This window comes from Talpa occidentalis, unplaced genomic scaffold (assembly GCF_014898055.3).
Source record: "Talpa occidentalis isolate TD23 unplaced genomic scaffold, MPIMG_talOcc4v2.1 talOcc4.14, whole genome shotgun sequence".
In the NCBI taxonomy this organism is placed as follows: Eukaryota; Metazoa; Chordata; class Mammalia; order Eulipotyphla; family Talpidae; genus Talpa; species Talpa occidentalis.
In genome coordinates this window covers 76,061,599-76,079,922 of record NW_023601433.1, presented here as the reverse complement: position 1 = coordinate 76,079,922, position 18,324 = coordinate 76,061,599, and the positions used below count along the sequence as shown (strand labels likewise).

The following is an 18,324-nucleotide window of genomic DNA, read 5'->3' as shown; positions in this document are numbered from 1 at the left end:
AGGATTCACCAGAGACAGAGTGGGGAACAGAACAGGCAGACTGATTGAAATACACTGCTGAGGGGAGTAGTGGGTGAAACAGGAGAGGTCTGCCTAGCCATGTGGGTAGATTCCCTGGCCAGCCTGGGGATCGAACTCATGCTTCAGAGGCTGTGGATTGCTTCATAGTGCGGTGTTTAACCCCTTGTGCCACCAGGGAGGCCCTTAAGTATAAGTTTTGATATCTAATAGAGACTTACCTACTTTTTCTGCTTCAAGAGTATCTGACTAGTTTTTGGTCCTTTGCATTTAACATGTATATTATAGAATCACTTCATCAAGCACCCTGAGAATTAAAGTATTTGTCATCAGTTTGAGAATTGATGTGATGTCTTCCAAACCATGCAGATGATGTAACTTCATTAATTTAGATATTTCATTAGTCTCTGAAGAAAGTATTACGCTTTCCTTTAGAGGTCTTGTTATGTCCTTTGTTAGATGTGTATCAGGTACCCGATGATTTCTGATGCTATTGTAAATATTTTTAAAACTTCATTTTCTGACACTTTACTACTAGTATATAAAATGTAATTGATTTTTACATTATTCTAATTTATCTTTACGGTCCTCAGCTCTACCAGCTGAGCTATCCAAGGACCTTCTAATTTAGATTCTTTTGGATTTTCTATGATCTTTGAACTACATTAATTTTGCCAGTTCTCATACTTCATATATCTTTCTTGCCTCTATTGCAGTGGCCAGGACTGCCAGTACAGTGTTGAATGTCAAGGGTGAAAGCAGGTATCTTTTTGTTGTTGTTGTTCCCTAACTCACAGAGAAAGATTGTTTTGGGGGGTAAACTAACGTTGCATTTCAGATAATTTTTTTATTTGCTAGATTTGTTAGTATTTTGTTCTGAATTGTACCATCATCATGTGAGTGATGCCTGTTTATAATTTTTCCTTCTCTTGTCCTTGTTAGGTTTTGGTGACCAGGTTATACTAGCCTCAAGCAATGAGTTGGGGAGTCGTCCCCTTTCCCCTCTACTCTTAGTTCCTATGAGACTGGCTCTCTTCAGGATCCAGAGTTTTGAGTGTGTATGTGGAAGAGGAGATTTTTAACTGAATTTTTAAGGTCGCTTCTACTTTGTTTTGATTAGATACATATGAGACTGTCTCACTTTATTTTCTCTCGTCTTTATCATTTTTTCCTATATGTGTATCTGTTGCATTTTGGATACTTTTTTCAGATCTCACTTCCATGTCACTAATACTTTCTTCAGTTGTGTAGTGTTAGAAAATTATTTTTAGTGCTTTTCAATTTCTGGTAACTCCTTAGAATTTTTTCAAGCCACTTTTCTGTTTCTAGAAATATATTAAACATGATTTTGTATTCTTTGCTGACAATTTCACTATAAAGAGGAGTTTTATCGCTGTTATTTCTCTTGAACATGGGCCAACTTGTATTTCCTTGTGTGATCAGAGATGTTGTGCTGGGAGTTGCTCATTTTCTGTGCAGCCTCATGCGTGGGGTTCCAAAAGGCCTGGAATGAGGGAAGATCCTCCAGGGAGGTTTTGTTTGTTTCTCTCATGTGACTGGAGCATTGCCAGTTTGGGGCCACACAAGATTTGCAGAACTGGGCTGAGGGTAGTCTCCGGATTACAATTCTTAGGGGATTTTTTCCTGCTCTTAGGCCTTAAGATTACCAACGTTCCTTGTATTTTATCTTGGATTCACCATAATATTGAAAGTACAGGCTTTTGGGGGCCCAGCTTTATGGGGACATCTCCTTTTAGCTGCCCTACTTTGGGGAAGTCGTTTGAGGCGGTGAAGAACTTGGTGAGCTCACAGGGCTCAGTAAACGTGAGGACAGAGCACGCTTGTCCCTCTCCCAGGTCTCCACATCCACTTAGTTTTTGGCCTGAGTATTCCTGACGTTCTTTCCCAGCTCATGGAAGCAATTAAGCTGTTTCAAAATCTTATCCAGCATGGCTAGTTTTCCACAAAGGAGGATTATCGAGGAGCCAAGTCTGCCATGTTGCCAAAAAGAGAAGTCCTTCTTGATCTACCTGAGAGCATGCATGATTTCTTCTGCAGAGCTTCTCAACGCTGACTTACACTTGTGTTTCGGTGGTAAATCTGCTTGCATGTGGGCTTCTCAGCTTAGGGTATCAGTCTTTTGTATGTGGCTGGATTCTAGTTGCTATTATTATATTTGGATTTATGCAAATTCTTAAGTGAATTATATATTTTTAATATTTTATATATTTCTTACATTTTAATGTGGTTTCAGGTTTTGTTATTGAAGTTTTGCTGGTTAGCTTCATAAGTGAAAAAGCTTTGTGATTGTCTGTTGTTGCCTGTGTTGCACTTCGAAAGTTTTCCCTCTAGTGTCCCTCTGCCTTCCAGATGTCAAGCCCCGGCCCTGAAGATAAGGCAGCCTTAGGCCTCCTCCCCAGAGGTCTTCAGGAGTGAGCAGTGATGTGGACTGTAGCATTAGGGAGAAGCAACGCTTCCTGGGTCACTTGGTTCAGGCCTTCCCAGTTAGGTCTGTGAGAGTCCTCTTCACAACTTGATGGGGCAATCACCTGCTGCCCCTGGTAGTGTCTCCTTGATCCTTTGCTCTGGTTGGGCTTCCCAGCTGGAAATTATTTCATTCAACATTTACTGAGAACCTACTATGTGCTAGGCACTGGGGTTGCTTCAGTGAATCAGACAGACAAGATCCCTACTCTTATGAAGCCACAGTCCCCTGGAGGGGGCTGGGGCAGAGATAGTCAACAAACAAGTGAAATGCATGGCTTGCCAAATGGTGCAGCGCAGAAAAAGGAAGCTGTTGGTCTGCAGCTTCTTACCATATTAGGATGTGTGCAGGTCAAGTCTGCGTTGTTCCTTGCCCCTCTCCACTTCTTTTAAAACACTGCCTTAGCTATTTTGTTTTGTTACACAATTGCTCCCCCATATAAATTTCACAAGCATGTCAAGTTTTTGAAAAATACTGGTAGGATTTTGATTAGAATCATCTATCATTCAGTACAGTTTTAATTTTACCAAAAAAAGTTTGGCATTTTGTTAGATGTATTGTGAAGCCCCTATCACATATGTCATGGTATCTTTCTTTCTGTTTCACATCCTTCTAACTCTTAGCTGGAGGATGAGAGACCACTGAGGGATCTTGCATACTTGTCAGAGGGTCTTTCCTGAATGTCATTCTGATGTTACTACATGTTCAGAGCTCTACCTGGCTCTCTTTCAGGCTCTCTGATCCCTTCCTTTGCCTCAATGGACTGGCCTTTGACATATGTAGGCTTTTTCCATGCAGCTTATTCTTTTCCCTGGCACATCCCTTTCCACTGCCCTCTGGGTCTGTCCTGGGCATGCCTCTCTCCCCTTTTCTGAAGTGAGAGCTACCCCTCCAGCTGGACTCTCCATTGCCTGCCTCCCCACAGATGGAATGCAAGGCCTCAGAAGGAAGGAGTTGTATGGGGCAAATTCTGGAAGTGCTGGCAGTAGAAGGGTGATCCAGGGGATCAGACCAGCCACTCTAGTCCAGGTTCTGGGAGCTAGTGATCCAAGTTGCTTGGCAATCTAGGGAAACAAGCAGCCTAGATGATGACTGCCCAGCAAGTATGGAACTCACCAGGACCTTCTCTGAAGGTGGTGGGCACATTGGCTTGGCCCCTAACAGCCCCAGGCAAAGCTATAACCCTAACCCTAGGATCTGAGTCAGCCCTTTGTAGCCTTCCTGGTCTAGACTCCATCTCAAATGCCCTCTACTCCACCCCTTGTCAAGACTAACCTGTCACCTCCTTGGCACTGAGCAGAATAAGGCTTCACATTCCTCCTCCATGCTGCTTTGTGGGCTGTCACCTGTCCTCTATCAGCCTCAGGGCCAGGGCCAGGGCCATCGAAATGCCAAATCCAGGTTTTTTTTTTATTGTCAGCAAATGCTGGCTCACAAACAGTATTAAGAAGAGGTACATTCCACTGCTCTGGTGCAGGCTGGGGCACAGCCCTGCCTGCCCCACCCACCCTTTCTTGAGTGGGCACCCTAAGGCATTTCACATGTCTGTATTTTCACTTTTTTTTTTTTTTTTTAATAAAAACAAAACCAGTTCAGAGTAGAAAGAAAAACCCTGTGATGAATTTTCAGGACCAAACTGAAGTTTGGGGGAGATAGGTCTGGAGTAGGTTTGGAGTAGGAGCTGGTACAGTGGCCACAGTGGCCCTGAAACAGGACAAACCCAGGTGACTGGAGTTGACCCAGTTGGTGGGTCCTCACCCTTAGGCCGTGACCCAAAAGCAGACACATGGTGAGAAACAACAATAACAGGATTTATTTACACAGAGAGAGGAGGGAGAGAGGGAGATAGAGGGAGGAAGGGAGTGTGGTGAGGTGGGCGAAGAGAGACAGAATTTGTAGGCTGGCATGTGGCCAGATGCCGTCTGCCCTACCCCAGATAGTGTCCACTGAGCGGGGACTGGGGTCCAAACCGAGGCTGTATGTGGCAAGCCAGTGGCTTTTCCACAGACATCCCTCCTCACCAGCATTTTAACTGCTAAAGCCCCAGCAGTTTTAACTACCCAAAGCTCAGCAGTTTTAGCTGAGCCCCATATCCAGGTGATATGGGTCGGGGCGGGGGCTGGATAGCTCCACCTTCTACCACTGAGTTGGTTATGAGTACCATCCACTGGCTCAGAGGTTGCTCCTCACTGTATTTCTTAGAGCCCAGTCCCCCCACTGTTGGCTGAAGCCACTGGGAGAAGGTCTGAGGAGAGGGCAGGGCACAGCTGACAGGAGGGCCAAACTCAGACAGGAGCACCCTGTCTTCATCATTTTTTAACTTCCACAGACCATAGAAATTTAAGCAAAATAGTTATTTTATATATATTTATATGTCATATATATAAATCAGGCAAATAAAGAGTTCAAGGGGTGCTAAGATAGAGAACCCCAGAGCCGGCTGAGGCGGAACACTGGGTCTCTGCACCAGCCCAGGATGAGCCAAGAGTTTATTCATTATTGCTGATTTGGGGCCTGGTTCCGGGGTGGAGAGCACCTGCAGGCCCTGCCCCCCTGCCCTTTCTGGTCTCTGGGGCTGCCCAGCTAGGCAAGGGGCTCTTGCCCTCAAATTCACATGGGGCCTCTTCAGCTTCCCTCCCTCCCTAGTGGTGGGTGGGATTACAGCTCCAGAAACAACTGACTTGTGCTCTCAGGGGCCAGGGTGGGGCTCCTGTTCCCTTTTCTGTGGGCTTTTCTGGGCTCCTGGGGACAGGCAACTTAGATACAAAGGGGATGGGAGTGGGGCTTGCTAAGTTGAGCTAGAAAATACTCCCAACTCAAGGGGTCTGGCTGGTTTCCTGATGTCTTAAAAAGAAGGGGCTTTTGCCAGGACACTTTTGTGGCAAGAAAGCACACTTAGAAAGTTTTCTGCTAAGTGTTGTACTAAAAAATATTTACTAAAACATCTTGGCTGGAAAGAAATGGAGATTATTTTCTAAAAAAGTCAAAAGCAGCTCCCTAGGAGGGGCCAGTTCCTCCCTGGGTGGGGGCTGGTGACATGGGCAGCCCGTGGCCCTGCCAGCCTGCCTGAGTTGTAACTGGGAGGTAGGGTCCAGATGGAGCCCAAGTCTATAAATGAAGGGGCTCAGGTGACATGGGGCACCTGGGGGGCTGGAGAGAACCTGGCTCAGCACTTCCTCTTTCCAAGGTGGGAGCCCACAAAAAAATGTTAAAAAGGGAGGGGGCAGGTAAGTGTAGGGGGGAGGGCCACTGAGTACTAAATTGAATGCATTAAAGAAAAGGTGGACCAGGCTGTGCAGGAGCCTGTATTTGCAGGAGCGGGTATCACTCAGAAGATGTTGGGGCACATGTGCCAATCCTGCCTCTCCTTGGCCTCCCAGTAGCCGCCCTTGTACATGCAGGCCATCTCCCCGGTCAGTGGGTCCAGCCTCTTCTCGAACCACAGCGGCATGTACATATCGACCTCCTTTTCTGCTGGTGGGCACAGCGAGCGAGCAGTGGGCTATCGGCCTCCGCTTGTCCGCCTCACTCCCGTCCCCTGGAACCCATTCTTCATACCCAGGGACACCTCCCTGGCCCCATCCCACCCCGTCCCTCTCCTACCCCCTCCATGAGGGCACCCCAAATTCTCCTCAGCCTCACCGTCCTCTGAGCCGCTGCAGCCCCGAGTGCAGGCCTCCAGCCGGCGGCGCCTCGACAGGCGCTGCTTCTCCTCCAGCCTCTGCTTCTCCATGTTGGCCTGGTCCCAGTGCCCCTTCTCCATGAGCCGCTGGTCAGGCCGCAGGCGGCTGTCGGTGGGCGCCACACCGTCCTCCTGCTCGTTGAGGGTCAGGGCCAGCTCCGAGAAGTAGTACATGTTCTCAGCATTCTCCCTGCGAAGGGGGTGCTGTGAGCCACCAGCACCTCCTCGCCCCTGGCTCCCTAGTCCCTCCCTGTGTCCATCCAGTGACCCCGGAAAACCTAGCTGCTGGCATCCCTCCTGCAGTTACCTCCTGCACCTCACCCCCACCAACCCCATATTTTGCCACTTTCAACTTGTCTGGGAATTGGCATATTTCTTCCAGTTTTTCAAATTCGTCAGCATAAAGTTATTTTATAATATCCTCTTTAGCATGTCCTTTTTGCTGGTGAGGGAGGTGGCCCGTGCTTTCTCTTGATTCTGAATAGTCCTGGGAGAGATGGTCCGTTTTTCTTCATTGGTTGAAGAAGAAACTCTCGATTCTGTCACTTTTAGCTGGTTCTGCGTTATCGATACTGCTTTTATATCCTTCCTTCTCCTTTGTTGGAGTTTACTGTCCTTTTTATAACTTCTTGAGATGGATGCTTAGCTCACTGTCTTTCAGCTTTTTTCTTTTTCTAATTTGTGCATTTTAAGGCTACATATTTTCCCCAACTACTGCAGTAGCTGAATCTCCCACAATCTTGATGTGTTATTTTCATTATTACACAGTTCTATTTTCTAATATCCATATCTGCTTTGACCTATGGATTAGCTGGAAATTTTATTTAAGTTCGCAAATATCTTGTCAACTTTATTTCTAGTATAATTGCCTTGGAGTAAACAGTGGACTTGGTAAAATTTCAGTTCTTTGAAATTTCCTTTATGGCCCAGTATTTGGTCAATTTTTGCAAATGTCCCATGTGTAACAAGACAGTGTGCTTTCCACATTTGTAGAATGCGCAACATGTTCCCCACCTGGGAAGTAGGTCCTGTTGTTCAAACTTAGCGTATTTTTTTTTTTTTTAAATAGAGGCATGTTTTATTTATTTATTTATTTATTTATTTATTTATTTGTTTGTTTGTTTTGTTTTGTTTTGTTTATACAAGCCCTGGGTACAGTCAGAAGCACGGGAGGGTGAGAGAATTCACTAGAGCCAGAGCAGGGAGCAGAACAGGCAGAAGGACCGAAGTACACTGCTGAGGGGAGCAGCGGGCGGCAGGAGAGGTCTGTGCGCCATGTGGGACCCTCCTGTGGTGGCCGGGGAGCAGCCGGGGATCGAACCGGCGCCGCAGAGGCCGCGGGCAGCTTCGCAACCCAGCGCTCAACCGCTGCGCCGCCGGGGAGGCCCGCGTATTTATTTTTTGCCTCTTTTCATTACTAAGAGAAGTTAGAATTTCCCACTTACGTTGTAAATTAGTCCATTCTCCTTATATTCCTACCATCTTTGACTGTATATGATTTTGGACCTATGTTATTATAGAGTTCAAATTTCAAACTTTCTCCTGGTAAACTAAACCTTAATCTTCATGTCCCTCCTAGGGACAGTTTTTTCATTTTAAAGTATGTCTTTAAATCTAGCTGCAGCAGCTTCTGTTTGACTTGTATTTCTATTGACACCTCTCTTTCCATCTTTTAATTTCCATCTTTATTTTCTTATTTCAATGCCTCTCTTTTAAACCACATATATTTGGATTTTTAAAAATTTGCCTGAAATGTTATCCCTCTTTTAATAGGAACACTTAATATAATTATTGATTTGTTGGATTAGAATCTTGCTTTTTCTTGTTTTGCTCCTTTGTTTGGACCTCAGGTGCACAGCTTTAGATTAGTCATAATCCTTGGTACATGATACCCTCTCTCATGGTTCCTTTTTTTTTTTTAGAAAATTGATTGATTTATTTATGCATACAAGAGCTGGGTTGTAGGTCAGAGGTATGGGAGGGTAAGAGGATTCACCAGAGACAGAGTGGGGAGCAGAACAGGCAGATCCATTGAAATGCACTTCTGAGGGGAGCAGCTGGTGAGACAGGAGAGGTCTGCTGTTCCATCTGGGTCACCTGGGGGGGAGGGGGAGGGATGCAACTCGTGCTGCAATGGCTGCCCATAGCTTCATGGTGTTGAGCCTTAACCCCTTGTGCCATGAGGGAGGCCTCCCTCTCTTTTGGTCCTTACATTGCCTTTGATTTACAAATGTGCCACTCTTAACAAAAGGTAGAATCCTGATAAAAAATACAGTTCCATGTTTAACCATAGTCACCAGCCACCCCCTGCTCAGGTAGCCATCAGCAAGACTCCTGGGTTCACTAGTCCCTTGCTTTCCATTTTAATATAATTTTATTGCAACTTTACAGTTAGTCTTAAGTGTATATACTTGTTTTTAGCTGTATAAAAAGAATCTCATGATGTACATAGCCTTCTGGGACTTGTTTTTTTACTTAGTATTACATTAAGATCTAGCTATGTTGTTGCATGTTGCTGTGGTTCATTTATTTCAACTACCATACACTAGTCCTTATGTGAACATACCACACTGATTTCATCCCCAAAATGTGGGTTGTTTCCAAATCTTTGCTTTGGGATAATCTGATGCATGTTTCCTATTGTACACTTGCAGAGTTTCTCTTGGGTATGCTTAGAAGTGGAATTCCTGGGCTGTACCCTGTGATGCTCTTCTTTAGAGGTAAGACCATATTGCTCTCCAGCTTGGTTGCATCACTTTTCACACTCCCACTAGCAATGTGTGCGTGATGTTGTGGACCCATATCTCCTTCAACACTTGATATTTTCACTTTATCCAAATCAAATGAATGTATCCCATTATGCTTTAATTTGCATTACCCTGTCCACCACAATACTGGTCAGTTCTATGAGGACCGGCCAAGTTTCTTCTCTGAAATTCTTGTTCATGACTCTTGCCATTTTTTCCCCACTGGAATATTTTTTATTTATTAATTGATTTTGAAGGTCTTTAGTATTTTTATTTATTTTTAAGATTTTATTGATTTATGCATACAAGAGCTGGGTGAGGTGCAGGGAGGTGAGAGGATTCACCAGAGACAGAGTGGGGAGCAGAACAGGCAGACTGTCTGAAATACACTGCTGTGGGGAGCAGCGGGGGAGACAGGAGAGGTCTGCTGCACCATGTGGGTAGCTCCCTGGCCGGGGATCAAACTTGCACTGCAGTAGTTGTGGACAGCTTCATAGTGCTGTGCTTAACCCCTTGTGCACCAGGGAGGCCCCTGTCCTTATTTTTAAAGAATATTTTCTACTTTGTTTAGGTTTGTATGTTGAATATTCTCTAATTTATTAGAAAGGAAACTCAGAGAAAAACAAAATTAATGAACTTATATACTACTTAGGGCAGCACATTTCCTTTGAAACATTGCCTTTGTTTTAATATCTTTTCATTATCATTCCAGCCAGTTTTGATGTATTTTCATTATCATTCAGTTCTAGTACTTTTTATTCTAATTTGTTATTATACTCATGAGTTATTTAGCAACTCAAAACTTTTCCCCACTGTCCTTAACTTCTAACTTAAGTACCTTGTAATAAATAGGTTATGGGTCTGCTTGCTATTCTGTAACTTGGTTGAGGCTTTCTTTAGCGTTTGTACATCGCTGATTTTTGCATACATTCCAGGCATAGCAGGGCAAAAGTTCTGTGGTTGTTGCACCCATAAGTATGTGTATATCCTGTGTCATTTCACTCTCCTTTATATCCTTGCTGTTTTATTCCCCCTCCCACCTGACCTATCAATAAGTGAGAGGGATACTTGGAAACCTGCCAGTGTGTGATTAATGTATCAACTATCACTTTAAGTGTTTTACTACCAATTAAGTATTTTTTACATTTTTGAGGCTATTCTATTACATGCATAGTATTTGAAACTATTACATCTTTTTGAAGAACTCAACCTTTTATCATTATATAGCAATTCTTTTGGCCCTAAATAATGCATTTGTTGTCAAATTTGTTTTACCTGTTATTAAATATAGCTTTACCTTTTTGGTTAGTATTTTTATGATATGTCCTTTACTTTCAAGCTTTACAGATCTTTTGGATATCTTAGAAAGTGCATCTATCTGAAGTTTTAAAAATCCAGGCAGTATTTTACTTTTTAATTGTTGAATTGCATTTGTATGTATGTATTATGCATACATATTTATACATGTATATGTAGTATGTATAAAATACATATTTATATATCTATTATGCTTGAACCTTTTTCTGTGTTAATTTACTGGGGTTTTTTTGTTTGTCTTCTTTTTTTTTTTGCATTTTAGGGCACTTGATAAAAACTGTTATTTCAAAACAGTCACCAAAAGTAGTTATCAAAAATGCACGCATTCTACTTGGCTCTCCGGGCCTGGTGTTTGGTGTTCCCATTTCCTGCAGGGTTATTCTGTCCCGGCCAGCTTCAGCTTTACCCTTTTTTCTGTTGGGCCCCTTCTCCCCCATCTTTGCAGAGGCGTTTTTTAGGCTTGCGCTCTGGCTTTGGGGGTGGGGGAGCAGGGTTAGCAGGTAAGCTGTGGATCTCTTCGGTGGCTTGTCCGTCACCTTGGCTCTGTCTCCCTCTGCCTCCCCTTCAACTGGGTGTGGTGGCAACGGCTGGAAGTAGGCGCTGGACACCAGGGTGCCCAGCGGGTGGGCTGTGGTGGGTCCTCTTCTCTTACTGTTGGTATTTGTTCCAATTTTTCTTTCTTTTTTCTTTTTTTTTTTTGTGGGACCCTCGCTGGCAGCCGGGGAATGAACAGGCGCTGCAGAGGCTGCGGGCAGCCTCGCAGCCCAGCGCTCAACCGCTGCGCCACCAGGGGAGGCCCTCCAATTTTTCTTTTTGATCTTAATTGTTTTTAAAATCTTATATATGTCTGTTCCTTCTAATAAGCATTTAGCATTCCTTCATATCCCTTGGTGTCCTTCTCTAACTCACCGAATACCGTCATGTTACCATTACCCACATTTAAAATTCTGTATTATGAGAATATTTTCTCTTTTCCTTCAGTCTCAGTAATTATTTTAAGACCACCTTTTACTTCGTGCGTCTTTTACAGCATTTGCTGGATTCCCCCTCTGTGTTATAAGTACTATTTTCTTGGATTTTTCTGTAGCTCACCTTCTGAAGCTGGAGACATTTTTTTTTCCAAATCATACTCTCCTATTTGATAGCTTGACTGGATAGAAATATCTACTTTCCAGTTTCATTTTCTTCATGGCTGATGGCTCTGAAAAAGCTGATGTCAATCTGATTCTTCATCCTTGACTGAAATCTTCTTTTACTCCTCCCTGGAAGCATTCTCTGGTATTCTTAATTTTCAGCCTAGCAAGGTCTAGGTGAAAGTTTTTCTTTACCTCTTGTCTTTGGTATGCTACAGGTCCTTTCAAGCTGAGGTTTTTATCTCAACATTTTTATTTTGGGAAATATATCTCCTTTATTTCTTTACCTATTTCTCCTCCACATTTATTCCCTTCCTTTCCTTCTAGGATTCCAATTAAATGTATTATTTTAGTGATTTCTTTAGGAATACATCTGCAGGCTTCATATAGTCAAATCTCGACCCTCCTTTTGGGTGGCTTGAGGACACTGAGGCAGCTTTCCCTGTTTATCCCTCTTCTGATGTTTGCAATTGTGGGGTCCTATTTTAACTCAGTGCTTTAGATTTTAAACCCCCAAAGACATTATTATTCTTGTTTTTCAGTGTTTGCTTAGCTTCACATAGTTTTTCTTATTCAGTCATACACCTCCAATTTTCCACCTGGCATCAGTTTCCTTCTACCAGAGTACCTCTGTTAGTGCAGGTGTGTGAAAATATCTTTCTCTTGAAAGATATTCTTGCTGAGTGTATAATTCTAGGCTGGCGGTGAGTTTTTCTTTTTTTGAAAGTTTTATTTATTTTTATACAAGAACTGGGGTACAAGCCAGTGGTCCGGGGGGTGAGAGGATTCACAGAGACAGAGTGGGGAACAGAACATGCAGATGGACTGAAATACACTGCTGAGGGGAGCAGTGGGCGGGGGAGACAGGAGAGGTCTGCCCCGCCATGTGGGTATCTCCCTGGCCTGCCAGGAATCGACCGGCACTGCAGAGGCTGCAGACAGCTTCATAGCGCTGTGCTCTACCCGCTGCGCCACCAGGGAGGCCCTCCTTGGTGGTGAGTCTGCACATGGACAATCTCATTGATTGTTTTTAAGCTCCCATTATTGTGGATGAGCAGAGAGTTCCTCAGTGTGCTGTTCCTTGGAAAGCAATGCCTTTTAAAAATCTGACTGCTTAATATTTTCTTTTTGGGTTAGCTTTAACAGTTTCACTGTCGGTGTGGAAAATTCTTGTTTTCTTGTCAGATGTGGTCTCTTTCTTTCCAGGCCTGGAACTGTGCTAGACCTGCCTCATGCTTGCTGAGCAGGGGCTGTGTTGGGGGTCTTACCCAGATTCTGCCCTCTGGCAGGAGCGCAGGGCTGCTGGGGAGGCTGCTCCACGTCTCTCCCTGGGGTGCAGGGGTAGCCTTTTCAAATTGTAACTTCTTGTCTTCTCCATGTTTTATCTCTTTATCTGCAGGGGTTTTTTTTTTAATCATTTCTTCTTTTATTTTTCTTATGCATATTTTCTGTTTTGCTCTTTGGAATCTGCTTGGCCTGGTTTTATAGCTTTCTGTTTCTTCCAGTTATTTTCACATTTAGCTGTCAGCCTGTCTAAAGTTTCTGCATAGGACTTTCTGCCATCTCCCAGTGTCACAGCTCCTTTACAGTTAGGTGTCTGGTTACTGTGCTGGGGTGTCAGCCACATAACACTTGTCCGCCTGTATGGGGCTAGGGCCCCCTAACCTCCTGTACCTGCTGCTCACTCCTGCCTGGCCCATAAGGATCCCCTGCCTGCCCACTTGCCTCCTCTTCTCCTTTCCCTCTCCCTCCTGCTCTTTCCCCCACTCAGCCCATGGACGCCCTTCATAGCGCCACTCACGGCAGTGGGTACTTCTTCCACAGCAGCTTGGCTGGCAGCGTCTGGTACACTGTCTTCTGCTTCCCTTCCATGTTGGGGCTGCTCGGGCTGCTCTGCACAATCTTGGCGCACTCCATCTGTTCATCCCACGAGCCTGACAGCACGTAGTGAGCCTTACCCTGGTTGTCACTCACCACGCCTGTCACCTGTGGACATGAGCAGGGCCGGCATAGGCGCGTGCCTCTCCAGGCCCCGAGTCTCTGGGAGGTGGCCTTGCTTACCTTCCGGGCTACATCTTTGGAGAAGTAGCTGTAGGGCAAGAACTTTAGCTGGCATCGGTCCATGGTCTTATGGTTCACGATCTCGATGTCCCCTGTCTGGAGGAGGAGGGCAGTGGTCAATGGCTAATCCTAAGCTGTAAGGCCCCTCCCTGAGGTCACCCCCTGACCTGGTCAATCCAGAGCTTGCCCACAATGATGTTATGCACAGTCGAGGTGCTCTTCCTCCACACATAGTGATTCCCACTGGTCTGGAATTCTAAGTGGATGGCACCTGGAGGCCAGATATGGGGTGAGTTATGGTCTGCCAGGTTGGGCCCCAGCCAGCCTGCCCATAGCCCCAGAAGAGTGCCAGAAGCAGTGTTCATGCAGACTAGAGGCCAGGGCACAGGCCAGTGAGGCAGCCAGGAAGCCCGAGGGAGGTGGGGGAGCAGACCTGCCAGGAGACTGATGTCACTCTTGGAGGCCCCAGGCTGGCTTTTGGGTTGGTCACCCAGAGGACCCTTACCCAGAATGTCTTTTTGCTTTAGGAGAATACAGAGCCCCAGCTCACCTAGTGGCATGATGGAGAGGTATTTCCCCCGGAACTTGCTGGAGATGGTGATCTCCTGCCACAGGCTCCAGCCATTCTTGGAGAACACATAGTGTGCGGCTGATGGTGGGTGGTGGCTCACCTGAGACCAGACCCACAGGACATGAGTATCTGCTGGGCACGGGCCCAGGCCTGCTATCCCGTACCCAGTACACACAGCTCTGTGTCCCTAGGAGTGACCCGGCTGCTCCTCTGGGCACCATGGGCCCAAGGCAGGCCCCAGGGAGGGCCGTGTCCTCAGCAGAAAAGCAGGTGGAAGGCAGTGGGGCAGCTGGGTGGCTTCCTGGGCCTGCCTTAACCCGCTGTGGGTGTGGGATGAGGACTGTGTCTCTGTGCCTGGCTCTTGGGACTGTGAAATGGGGGTGACCATGAAGCCTGAACCTCAAGGATGGACTGTGACAGGCTACACAGAGGGCAGATAAAATGAAGGGTTCTGCTCTACAGAGGACTTTTGTGCCCACTTTCTAGTTAACCTTCGCACATGCCTGCAAAGGGGTAGGTTTCTGTGCCGTGTTATACTAAGGAAGCCCAGACTAGGGAAGCCATTTTAACTGAAGGGCAGAATTAGGCTCTGCCTCCCCACCAGCCTGGCTCCAGGGTGGAAGTCCACATGGGTGTCCCTGTCTGGGGTTCTGATGGTGATGCAGCTAGCTCTGCCCATGCACTCTGGGAGCTCCGTACCTCTGCCCTTTCCTCTCACAGCCACTTCCTCTCCCTGGCCAACGTCTCATCTGCCAGGAACCCCCACCAACTTTCCATTGTCTGTTCTTCCTCATCTCCACGATGCCCCTCTAGTCTTAGGGTCCTGGGGCCTAGCCGCCTCTTAGGGGCCTGGTTGCTCTCTCATAGACTCCACTGAGCTTCTGCCTCAGCCTCCTGCCCTGAACTGTAGCCATGTACCCCAGCTGCCCACTGAACACCTCTACTCAGATGGCTTCTCAGACTGACTGGATCAGAGCTCATGCTGTCCCTGCCTTTGTCACGAGTAGCCCCCCCCCCCCCAACACTTGCTTCCTCCATCTCAGAAACTCACCCAGTGCTCCTGGCAATAGGTGCGGTGCCCAATGTCAGTGCCATACCCACCACTACTGGCAAACTCAGTGGTGACCTTTCTCTGAGGTCTGTGCCACAGTTCTTTTCTCAGGCAGATCTAATCTTCCCAACTGCTCACACCAAAAGCTCTGGAGTCATCCATGGTACTTCTTAAGTTCCTCAACTCCTTAGCAGATCCTGGCTGTTATTCCTTCAAGATGTACCTAGCATCAGCCCCTTCTCACACCCCCCACCTCCCCAGGCCACAGTGCATGGGAACAGAAGCCACTCCTGGCCTCCCTGCTCCACCTGTATTCCCTGTGCGCCACTCTTCCCCGCAGCCGGGGACCCCATAAGACAAGCCGGGGTGTCATGCTTCCTTCATCCTGCTGTGACCACCTCCCACATAAAGCTAGAGTTCACAGGCTGCCCCCACTGCCTTTCTGTCCATCGCACCCCTTTCTCATTCTCTGCATCAGCCAAACTGCTCGTTGACCACCCCTTTTCTAAAAGAACCAGAAACATCCAGCATACACAGTCATCTTCCCTCATGCCCCACCCCCCATACACAGACACAGACACCTCATCTGCTCACTTTGCGGCCGACTTTACCATCGGCACCAGCCGCATCTGGCCATCATGGCACCTGTCAGCGCTGCTGACTGAAGACATGCATTCACCCAGTTCAGGCCGAGAACCCCCGGGCCACACCTGCCATCTTCCCTTGTCTCCTTCCCTCCACTGCTCACCCCAATACCCAGGACATCAGCAAACCCAGTGGCTCTACCTTCCACAGACCCACACTCTGACGGCCCACCTCCCCTAGCCTGGCCACTGCACCCTCTTTCCAGGGGTGTCTGTCTTTGAAACTGACCACCAGACTCTGAGCCACCTGCTTGGTGAGCTCAATGCCAGGACCCAGAGCAGTGCCTGGCACACAGCACACCAGATGCCCAGCCTGAAATTCTATCCTGGACACCTTCATGCAGCGCCACCCACTCGAGCCCTCCCCTTAGCAGTCAGGCACCAGCAGAACAGCTTCTTTTCAGACAAAGACTCCAGGATTCAGGGTTCAGAGACCACTCCTGAGGCACCCAGGCCCTGTGCCTAGCTTTGGTTCTGCCCATGAGGAGAATACACATCTCAGCAGGGACGCCATGGAGAAGGGGTGGAGAAAATGGAGGTGAGCTGACCCCAGCTCCCGAACGCCTGACCTCTGCTGTCATTAACCAGGGCCCTGCAGGGCATAAGCTCCTCCCTACCGGCTGCCTTCTAGCTCAGTGGTGACCCGAGTTCCAGCCCACCCAGACTCCCCAGTAGTGCCCTATAAGCATCTCTCCACCTCTGTTCCACGGTGCCAACAGTGGCTCTCACTGCCACCTGGGATAGCGTGCCCCTGGACATGTCCCTGCGGCAGCTCCCTGACTGGACCTTGGCATGGCGGCCCTTTGAGAGGCCATATCCCATCCATCTTGCTCCAGTCCCTGGGCCTATCGGGAGCAGCTTGGCTGGAGTGTGAGTGGGCCTCACCTGCTCGCAGATGGAGCGCAGGCCCATGTCATCAAGGCGGTCCAGCTCAAAGGTCTCCCCTAGCATGGGGTTGAACGGCTTGGCGATGCGGTGCACAGTGGTGGAGTAGGAGGACACGGAGAAGGCCGCCACCAGGCACATCTGCTCCACCGGGTTGGTGCAGTGCACCGCCTTGTCCAGCAGGTGGTGGTACTCCAGGTCCTCCGTCAGCCGCTGGAGCATGGACAGGGGCTCGTTAAAGTTGACCTAGTGGGGGTGGGTAGGTGGTCAGGACCCAGAGTCAGCGGGCTGCCCACCTGTGAGGCCGAGCCGAGACTGCTGCTCCCCGCACACCTGGGTCGGCAGAGCACCCTTGCTTTCCTCAGATGCTCAGGGACACACCAATCAGAAGGCCCTTCAGGGCGAAGCTCCTGTGGGGGGCCTAGTCTAAAACCACAGCCCCCCCCACGCCGCCCAGCCCCTCCTGCCTCAGTTTCCTCCGCAGCCCGCATGACTGCTGACGTGCTGTATCGTGTCCACCTGCACTGCGTTCCCCGTCAGGCTCCTCTCCTAGGCTGGAAACGCCACGCGGGCCGGGGCGCGGGCTTGTTCAGCACTGGAGCTTAACACTAGTGAGTGACTGGATGCGCGGCTGACGCAGTAGGTCCTTCATGTTCTGAGCTATTAAGCCCGTCTTCTATCCGGGCTCCATGGAGGATCCCCGTCTTTGGCACAGAAGGGCCAGGCTGCTTTCCCCTCTGACACTGGGCCCAGCCGTCAGGCGGGACTCCAGGTGCTCTCTCCTTCCTCCTCCCAGACGCTGGCAGGGGAGCTGCTACTTTCTCCACTTTGTGGACACAGGCCAGACACAGGAAGGGACACGGGTCACACGTGAAACCAGGTCTGGCCTGGAGCCCCCAAACTCTTCCTCTGTGGCGAAGCCATTGTGGCTTGGCAGCATGAGGGGGCAGCTCTGCCCTCAGCCTGCTGAGTGATGTCTTCGGGGAGGGCTCCAGGGGCGGCTCCCGGCGTGGAGGAGGGCCTGCCGAGCCACACACTCAGCCCCATCCTGGAGCTCTTCTGTGAGGTCGGGACATCGTGAGGCCACATCAGATCCAGGGGTGCCCTAGGGTTCCCCACATCTCTGATGAATGTAGATTCCCTCCCCAGCTCCTTCCCTCATTGCCTGAGGCCTCTGCTTGAGGTGGGGGGTTTGCAGTGGCAGTGAACATGAACATGATTCAGTAACTTACATACCACTCGGGTGCCATTAGAAAGATGACACCTGGGGCTGCTTGTACTTCACACAGGCCGCCACTCCCCATCCACGCACAGGATCCTATCCACGCACAGGAAAACCCCCTCACTGACCACCCACCCAGGCCGCGCCGCCCGAGCCGCCTACCGGCATGGGGATTTTGGAGAGCTCCCGGCCGATGCAGTTCTTCATGATGCTCCAGAGATTGAGACTGTAGTTGGGCTTGTCAGGGATGCGGACACGCCTCTTGATTTTGGGGGGTTCCTTGGGCACAAATGAAGCACCATCTAGCATCTGCCAGAGAAGCAGGGTGCACACATCAGCAAGGACCAGAGCATTCTCTGGGGACTCCAGACCTCGCCGTGACCTCCGACCCTGCAGTCCCTTGGATCTAGTCAGCCACCACTGGCACGCTGCTGAACTCTCAGATGGAGGCAGGTGAGAACCCAGAGGCAGTCACCCCTCCCCTCAGCCACCCTCTGGGGCTTCGACC

General features: G+C 48.4%; 1 protein-coding gene across 7 annotated transcripts in view; it reads right to left on the bottom strand.

Moving 5' to 3' along the window:
• Window positions 1-4,298: 4,298 nt before the first annotated feature.
• OSBP2 (oxysterol binding protein 2) overlaps window positions 4,299-18,324 on the bottom strand; it is a 119,206-nt gene continuing 105,180 nt past the window's right edge. For 6 of the 7 annotated variants that reach the window (XM_037510898.2, XM_037510901.2, XM_054695253.1 and 3 more), the window contains 8 exons: window positions 17,979-18,125; window positions 16,595-16,840; window positions 13,994-14,114; window positions 13,611-13,714; window positions 13,444-13,539; window positions 13,184-13,368; window positions 6,146-6,375; window positions 4,299-5,977 (listed from right to left, as the gene is read on the bottom strand). In XM_037510898.2, coding sequence (XP_037366795.1) covers window positions 5,832-5,977; window positions 6,146-6,375; window positions 13,184-13,368; window positions 13,444-13,539; window positions 13,611-13,714; window positions 13,994-14,114; window positions 16,595-16,840; window positions 17,979-18,125 — 1,275 coding nt within the window. In that variant the 3' untranslated portion in view covers window positions 4,299-5,831. The remainder of the gene's footprint in view (window positions 5,978-6,145; window positions 6,376-13,183; window positions 13,369-13,443; window positions 13,540-13,610; window positions 13,715-13,993; window positions 14,115-16,594; window positions 16,841-17,978; window positions 18,126-18,324) is intronic. The other variant, XM_037510897.2, reaches the window with a different exon arrangement.